This window comes from Berghia stephanieae, unplaced genomic scaffold (genome assembly GCF_034508935.2).
Source record: "Berghia stephanieae isolate SIO BIC M18660-M18661 unplaced genomic scaffold, UCSD_Bste_1.3 scaffold207, whole genome shotgun sequence".
NCBI classification, from domain to species: domain Eukaryota; kingdom Metazoa; phylum Mollusca; class Gastropoda; order Nudibranchia; family Aeolidiidae; genus Berghia; species Berghia stephanieae.
In genome coordinates, this window is record NW_027623146.1 from 10,915 (window position 1) to 20,539 (window position 9,625).

General features: G+C 40.2%; 1 protein-coding gene across 1 annotated transcript; it reads right to left on the minus strand.

Annotated features, from left to right (window-relative positions):
- Positions 1-2,008: 2,008 nt before the first annotated feature.
- Positions 2,009-8,550, minus strand: LOC144961304 (uncharacterized). The gene is made up of 2 exons (XM_078894544.1): positions 6,470-8,550; positions 2,009-2,229 (listed from the first exon to the last, which is right to left on the minus strand). The coding sequence occupies exon 1, from the start codon at positions 7,430-7,432 to the stop codon at positions 6,518-6,520; it is 915 nt and encodes a 304-aa protein (XP_078750670.1). The 5' UTR covers positions 7,433-8,550; the 3' UTR covers positions 2,009-2,229; positions 6,470-6,517.
- Between the last annotated feature and the right edge of the window lie 1,075 nt (positions 8,551-9,625).

Consider the following 9,625-nt stretch of genomic DNA (forward strand, 5'->3'; position numbering starts at 1 on the left):
TTCGCCGTGTCTTGTTGAAGAACAATCCTCTCTATATATGTAGTAGGGATGTAAACTGTTTGTTTTTACTAGTTGATGGGTGGATGTATGTTATGCGCAGGATGTTGGCGCAAAATCATCAATTGAAGAAATTAAAGGTGTTATACAGATTTTGGAAGCGGAAACTTCGAGAGAGCAGGAGGAGGAGTTGTAGTTGAAGGTACTAAGTAAACGTGGCCTCTATCTGTCTAGGGGTATTCGATCAAGCCACGTCCCGGTTCCCAGATGGATTGTTGACTCTTGGAAAAAGAGGAATTTAAAACACAGAGATAAACTAAGGAATGAAATAAGCAAAGTAACTTAAGTTACACTAAAATAATATATCGTTTAATAAAGTAAAAGCAAGAGTCTGGTTTGATCAAACAATGATCAACATGCAATGACGATAACAACAATAACGACAACAATTACACTACATACTACATGCGCTACACAGTCACACACACACTATAGGTAGCAATCATTCGTCACGCGACAGCGATCACGACTAACAACATTATACCAACTGTCGTCGTCACCATCGACGCTGTCCGCGTCACAACATCACCATCGTCGTCGTCATCATCATCATCACCATCACCATCATCATCATCATCATCATCATCATCATCATCATCATCATCATCATCATCATCATATTATAATCATCACATTCATCTGATGAGACCAGAGAGCAAACAAAGGTTATGTAAGATACGTCTAAATGCGCATCAAATATATACGGCCCCGAGCCGCCCCAGAACAACCAACATTCCTCTCTCAAATCATCACCAACAATTACTACAATGATTATTACCAATACCATCAATACAAAAGATGTATAAATGTATATAATGATAAACAACAATGATAACGAACGATCTCCTATCCCAAATCATTATGACAATAACAACATAACAACATTTGTTCACATACATAAGCATTTAGTATTCCTCAATATTTACATATTATGATACGAGAATATCATTTCATCAAAAAGTCAGCATAAACCTAACGCTAAAACTAACTTTATTAAAGACCACAACGTGCGTCACCAATATGTAACTCACTCTGATATTGTCCTGTAATCATCAATTACACCTCCAGAGTCAATGAGTAACTTGTGAGTACATGACTGGCATACACCGTATGTCAGCGGTTTAACATGACTACTGTCGTATTAGAGACGACGTCATCAGCGATCTCCCACGTAATTACGAGTCAGGCCTGATTACATGATGAAGCCAGAGAGCCAACGAAGGTTATGTCAGATACGTCTTTTACGCATCAAATATACGGCCCCGAGCCGCCCCAAAACAACCAACGTTTCTTCCCCCATCACCATAAAGACAATTCAATGTAATTATCTCCCGTAAAACATATATCGCCCCAGAGACAAGGACATGGTTACCATCCAGCGGCAACACCATACCTTCCAAGATGAGACTAACCAACGTACTCACAACGTTATCATTATCAATAGCATGTAAGACAAAAACATCAAATATCAAAATCATCATATATACCATAATTCCAGTCTTAATATTATTATTATTATTATTATTATTATTATTAACAATCTCTGAAATCTTAACATTATAAATTTAGTATAAGAAATATTCTGGCAGCAACTCACCTTGGAAAAAGAGGAATTTAAAACACAGAGATAAACTAAGGAATGAAATAAGCAAAGTAACTTAAGTTACACTAAAATAATATATCGTTTAATAAAGTAAAAGCAAGAGTGAAGCCGCACAGAACTGCTGCTCTTTATAAAGGCCTAAAAGGTATGTGGGCGGAAAGCCCTGGTGAAATTTTAGTTTCCATATAAGGAAATGTTGAAAGAGTTGCTAATTTTAACCACATAAAATTCTATAAAAATCAAGCTGTCCACCCAAACGGGATGGCTATGTCCATATAAGGTAACTTCGCTCTCCACCAATCGCTGCAACTTACAAAGGGGCGAGATAGGGAATGAGGGAAATGATAAACACTACTCACTAAATTCTACTCACAAATATACAAATACACAAAAGACGGAATATACCGTTAGCGTCTACCACGCATGAATATTTTCTCATGAACATTTCTCACCAATGAGCACACAACCAGACTAACAATAAGGTATTCGTAACCCTATTACATTACTCCCCCTGAGAACTGAAAACTCGTCCCGAGTTTTGACAATACACAAGATCAAAATCATCATATCTGAAATATAATAACAACATGGTTCTATGTTATTACAATTGACATACAATCAAACATCTTTTGATTAACCATTTAACATGCCCTGACATAATTTAGGACACGTGTAAGACCCGGGCATACGCCAGGAAGTTCTGCTCAACAGCTCTATGATCTGAGAGAGTTAAACAAAAATAAAGCAAAATAACTCATTTTGTAAAAAAAGAAACCCTTGCAAACCCACACGTGTTACAAAGAGTTAATACCCAGCTACCCACAAATCTTATTTGTAATCCCCAGCCCACTATTTGTGATAGACAATGAAGTCTGACAGATGAGCAGGCACCTTCGTTTGTCTCGTTGACCTTCGAGTAACTGTCTCAGTTTCGTCTCCATTGCATCTGTCAGCATCACCTGCAACGTCGTTATTGATATCAATGTCAATGCTGTCAGTGGCAATGTCTATACCGTCACGATTCACTGCATCGACCTCACTAACTTCTGTAATGTGATGTCCTAGCGTGACATTGTCGCTGCTAAGTTCAGTCCTCACTTCGCTGGAACCCCCCTCACTAATTTCGTTAACACTGTCACCGTCACAACGCTTGTCGTTAGTACGTCTACCCGTATGTATGAATGGATACTCGTGGACTAAAACCCCTTTATCTTGATCAAACCTCTCGTTTACGCTATGTTGACCAATGTTTTGTCTATCGCCAGCTCTTGTGACAATTTTTTGACGTACTTCGGTATTTTGTGTCTCTTCATCGTCCCGATTACTTCCTATAGGCAAAAGTAAGTTCCGATGTAATTGTTTAATTCTTCCTGTCCCATTAGACAATTGAATACGATACACAGGGATATCTTTATTTGGTTGATCAAGCACTATGTATGTGGCATCTTCCCATTTATCTGCAATTTTATGTCTACCTCTGATCTGGACATTTTTAACCAAAACGAGATCACCTTTAGTTAGACATGCACCCCTAATTTTCCTGTCATAATATTCTTTCTGCTTTGACTGATTTTCTCGAGATATCTTGGCTGCAGCTTCGTGTGCGGCCTGAAGGCGGTGTTTCAATTCGGCTGCGTAAGTAGTTTGGGAAATCTTCGATGTAACGGATGGCAGATTTAATAATGCATCGATAGGTAACCGAGCTTCTCGCCCAAACATTAATTGATAAGGACTAAAACCGGTGGTAGTATGACGTGTGCTGTTGTACATTTGAACAAGTTCTGCAACATAATCCTTCCACGATGCCTTTTTGTCAATCTCGAGCGTACCAATCATATCGATGATGATGCGATTGAACCTTTCTGTAATGCCATCTGATTGGGGCCAGTATGGTGTAGTTGTTGATCGCTTGATTCCTAACAGCTTACACATCTCGCTAATAACCTTTCCAGTGAAAGATGTTCCTTGGTCACTATGGAGACGTTTTGGCAGTCCTAAAACAGTAACAAATTGCTTGAGTGCCTTTGCTGTTGCAATTGCGGTTTGGTTTCGTGTCGGATACGCTTGAGTGAATTTGGTGAAATGATCAGTGATAATTAGAATATTTTCAATACTTCCTTTTGACGGCTCTATTGTTAGAAAATCCATACAAACCAATTCTAGTGGTTGCGTTGTGACTATAGAGTTCAGTGGCATTTTATCTGGTCGGGCTTTACGGCATGTGCATCTACGACAGCGGTTGACATATTCTGCTACATCTTTGTATTGGGACGGCCAGTAACATCTTTCCTGTACTAGTGAAAAGGTCTTGTCTCTACCCTGGTGACCTAAATCATGGCATAAACTGATTACTTGCTTACGCCTCATCTGTGGAACGACAACTTGTAATTTTTCTTCCTTATCAACTATTCTTCTCCTGTATAATATGTCTCCCTTTAAACATAATCGATCGTTTTGACGGCTCCACGGTAAGTCTTTGATTGTCTCTTTTCTCTGTATTTTAGCTCTCACCTCTTGTAGTTCAGTATCTGCTTTCTGTTCTTGAACCCAGTCTATAGTTTCTGTTCCCCAGTCGACTTCAAGCCATTCGTCTGGCACCTCAGTGGTCAAAGATTCTACCACGCCATCTTCAGCCCTCAGCGCTCCAATTAAACAGGCTTCCACCGCATCTTCCTCCAGAAGATACTTGCCACACTCAGGCCACTGTATCCTTGACAGAGCATCGCACTCCGTATTCAGTCGACCTGGCTTGTAATGAATGCTGAAATTAAAGTTGGCGAGCTTGGCAACCCATCGATGACCAGCTGCGTCAAGTCTTTTACAAGTGAAAATATAGCATAGAGGATTGGAATCAGTATATACCTCAAATTTCTTTCCATACAGATAATCCGAAAATTTTCTCGGTGACAGCCCATTTCAATGCTAAAAACTCAATTTTATGAGCAGGGTAGTTTTTTTCAGCTTTATTCAACCCTCTACTCGCGTAAGCCACTACTCGTTCTTTCCCTTCCTGTGTCTGATACAGTACGGCACCTAATCCTAAAACACTCCCATCTGTCCTTAACGTAAATGGTAAGTCAAAGTCTGGAAAGCAAAGCACAGGTGCTGATGTGCACGCCTCTTTTAACTTATTGAATGCCGCGTCCTGCTCTGCGCCCCAATTTAGTTTCCGTGGTGTAACTCGTTTTTTCTTATTTGCTCCTCCTATCTTATCATACAATGGTCTGGCTATGGTAGCAAAATTTTTGATAAATCTTCGGTAATATGACGTGAAGCCTAAAAAGGATTGCAATTGTTTCACAGTTTCTGGTCTAGGCCAATTAATTACTGCCTCTATTTTGTCTGTAGAAGTTGATACCCCCTCCCCTGAAACTGTGTGTCCTAAGAAATTAACTGATGATCTTAAAAGGTTACATTTAGATGGCTTGAGTTTAAGGTTTGCTTCTTGTAACCGTGTCAAAACCTTCCTAAGGAGCTGTATGTGTTCGTCAACTGTCTTTGAATAAATTAATATGTCGTCAATATATACGAGTACGCCTTTCATCAAATCATCCCCAAGCACCCTCTCAATTAAACGCTGAAAAGTTGCTGGGGCTCCTTGTGCACCAAAAGGCATTCTTTTACATTCAAAGAACCCAATCCCCCCTACTCTAAAAGCAGTCTTATGTCTGTCTTCGGGCGCAACTTCTAACTGATAATATCCAAATTTAAGATCTAGAGAGCTAAAATACTTCGCACCAGACATAGAGTCAAGCATGTCCTCAATTCTTGGTAGCGCATATGCGTCCGGAATGGTCAATTTATTCAATTGCCGCAAATCAATACAAAACCGCAAACTCCCGTCACGTTTGCGCACCAGAACCACTCCCGAGGCATATGCACTAGAGGAAGGCTGAATGACATCCATGTCTAGTAACTCTTTTATATGTGCCCTTAATTCGTCTATCATGTTGTGTGGTATTTTTCTATACGGTACCTTAAATGGTTTGTCTGAGGTGAGTGGGATGTGGTGCTGCACTAGTGTTGTGTGTCCTAAGTCCAAATCATGTTTAGAAAATGTGTTCTGAAATTCTGTTAATGTTTTCTCTATCTCTAATTTCTGTTCTGGTGTAATATTATCTGGAATGTCGCTAAGCCTACTAATCAAGTCTTCTCTCGTCAGGTCATCTCTTAATTCTTTGGCATGTCGGTGCATGGGTGTAGCGCATTCCATGTGTCCTATTCTAGTCCTCGCCGCAATATTTACTGTGTCCGCGGTCAAATTACATACATTGACATGAAGGCGCTGCCACATCTTACCAGACCTCACCTTAGTAATAACAGGTCTAAATTGTATGTTTGCCCCATTATATGGTTCAATTACCATTGTTTTAGGTAAGGGAGACCTGCTATGTGCTATACATGCTATTGTAACTGTATGCTTAGGAGCCACACTGACAGACATTGATGTGGCAATGCTACCTACAGGTTTTCTACCCATCAATGCCCTCATGTTAGACCAAAACCTGTCTTTGCTCCAACCCCGAGGTATTGTTTCTAGAAAATTTGTTCCCAAAATTAAATCTAAGTTATCATCTTCACACACTAAACATAACAGATCACACTCAGGCCCCCCAAAATGTTCTTTCACCTCAACCTGAACCATCCCCAAATAAGGTAAGCTAATCCCAGCTGCCTTCTTGACTTCTAATTCTTCTAAAGGTAATAAATCTAATCCTAACATTTTAAACATTTTCTTACTGATTACTGACACTTGACTACCGGTATCGACTAAACAACTCATTTCTAAATTATTTACAACTAACTCACGTGTTGTGAAGCTCCCTTTGAGACGGCTGCCTGCTGTAGCCCCACAACTCACAGGCGTCTGGCGTTTGGGCAGTTCCGGCGGATGTGTCCTGTCTGTTGGCATTCCCAGCAAATGTCCACACGTTTTCTTCTGTCAACTCGATCCAACCTCGCAGATAGGGTCGATATCTGCTTCAGGACCTCTCCCAGGACACTCTCCACGGATGACATCTGCTGAGGGCCGCGGTCACTTCCGGACGCCGTTTCCACACCTCCGCGTCTGGACCCACGGGGGGATCCTGGCCTCCATCTGCCGCCGGTCCTACCCTCCTCTGGTTGCTTTGGGTGGTCTTCCCTCACGGGCGCTGAGACGATCCCTCTTGATGACGAAGACTCTATTTCGATTTTCCTCGCCGTTTTTAAAAGTTCTTCGAAGTCGGCTCCTTGATCCTTCTTAAAAAGAAGAGCAGACCGGCAGGGGGTCAGTAGACCTTCGTAGAATTGATCGGCCAACCACCGTCTAGCTTGGTCTGCCGAAATTTCCATGTAGTACTTCTCCATTATCTCACCCATGGTTTTCTCGAGTCGTTGTGCAAACTGGACGGCTGTCTCTCTTGGTCGCTGTCGGGTACTGAAGTATTCAGCTTGTAAGGACGCGAGAGGACGACATTCACCGTAGACCAAGGCCAGTCTGTCAAGCGCCTCCTTCAGGGTTGGTGGATCTCCTAAGGCAAATAAAATAGTTGCAGCTGGGCCTTTGACAGCCCGCTTGACCGCCGTTAAAACTGTTTCTTCATTGTGTTCTACTCGGAGAGCGGTCACTTCTCTTCTGAATTGCTGAAAACCTTGCCCGTTGAAAGAACGCAGATGATAAGACTGTGGTTTCACATATATGATGTTCGCTGCTCCTCCTTGAAATTCGGATAAGAGTTTCTGTTTTTCTTCATTTGACAGTTCGCTAAAGAGTTTTCGTGTTTCTTCCATCGTAGAAATCCCGGACGAGCCCCCAAATGTAGTAGGGATGTAAACTGTTTGTTTTTACTAGTTGATGGGTGGATGTATGTTATGCGCAGGATGTTGGCGCAAAATCATCAATTGAAGAAATTAAAGGTGTTATACAGATTTTGGAAGCGGAAACTTCGAGAGAGCAGGAGGAGGAGTTGTAGTTGAAGGTACTAAGTAAACGTGGCCTCTATCTGTCTAGGTGTATTCGATCAAGCCACGTCCCGGTTCCCAGATGGATTGTTGACTCTTGGAAAAAGAGGAATTTAAAACACAGAGATAAACTAAGGAATGAAATAAGCAAAGTAACTTAAGTTACACTAAAATAATATATCGTTTAATAAAGTAAAAGCAAGAGTCTGGTTTGATCAAACAATGATCAACATGCAATGACGATAACAACAATAACGACAACAATTACACTACATACTACATGCGCTACACAGTCACACACACACTATAGGTAGCAATCATTCGTCACGCGACAGCGATCACGACTCACAACATTATACCAACTGTCGTCGTCACCATCGACGCTGTCCGCGTCACAACATCACCATCGTCGTCGTCATCATCATCATCACCATAATCATCATCATCATCATCATCATCACCATAATCATCATCATCATCATCATCATCATCATCACCATCATCATCATCATATTATAATCATCACATTCATCTGATGAGACCAGAGAGCAAACAAAGGTTATGTAAAATACGTCTAAATGCGCATCAAATATATACGGCCCCGAGCCGCCCCAGAACAACCAACATTCCTCTCTCAAATCATCACCAACAATTACTACAATGATTATTACCAATACCATCAATACAAAAGATGTATAAATGTATATAATGATAAACAACAATGATAACGAACGATCTCCTATCCCAAATCATTATGACAATAACAACATAACAACATTTGTTCACATACATAAGCATTTAGTATTCCTCAATATTTACATATTATGATACGAGAATATCATTTCATCAAAAAGTCAGCATAAACCTAACGCTAAAACTAACTTTATTAAAGACCACAACGTGCGTCACCAATATGTAACTCACTCTGATATTGTCCTGTAATCATCAATTACACCTCCAGAGTCAATGAGTAACTTGTGAGTACATGACTGGCATACACCGCATGTCAGCGGTTTAACATGACTACTGTCGTATTAGAGACGACGTCATCAGCGATCTCCCACGTAATTACGAGTCAGGCCTGATTACATGATGAAGCCAGAGAGCCAACGAAGGTTATGTCAGATACGTCTTTTACGCATCAAATATACGGCCCCGAGCCGCCCCAAAACAACCAACGTTTCTCCCCCATCACCATAAAGACAATTCAATGTAATTATCTCCCGTAAAACATATATCGCCCCAGAGACAAGGACATGGTTACCATCCAGCGGCAACACCATACCTTCCAAGATGAGACTAACCAACGTACTCACAACGTTATCATTATCAATAGCATGTAAGACAAAAACATCAAATATCAAAATCATCATATATACCATAATTCCAGTCTTAATATTATTATTATTATTATTATTAACAATCTCTGAAATCTTAACATTATAAATTTAGTATAAGAAATATTCTGGCAGCAACTCACCTTGGAAAAAGAGGAATTTAAAACACAGAGATAAACTAAGGAATGAAATAAGCAAAGTAACTTAAGTTACACTAAAATAATATATCGTTTAATAAAGTAAAAGCAAGAGTGAAGCCGCACAGAACTGCTGCTCTTTATAAAGGCCTAAAATGTATACATTTTTACTCCCGTAAAGCATTTTACGGCCTACATGGAAAGGGTCTTTGAAAATTAATCAGGCACTATGGAATCCATGCAAAGCTGTCCAGATTGATCGAGATACCCGATGAGGGATTGAATTGTCAGGTAATTCGTGGAGGGAAACTGACTCTGGCATTTGATGTCTCTGTCTACTGCTGTACTTATAGATCAGAACTAATAATTATTCATTCAATACATGGATGACATTGTGACCAATATTCGAAATCATATTGAGCGGAATATCTTGTGTGAATGAGGGTACATATAATTAATATCAATCTTATTGCTGTGAACTTTAATTAATGCTATTTAAAACTAATCGATGTAGTGAGAACTAATCAATATAGTGTTTATGACTCGAC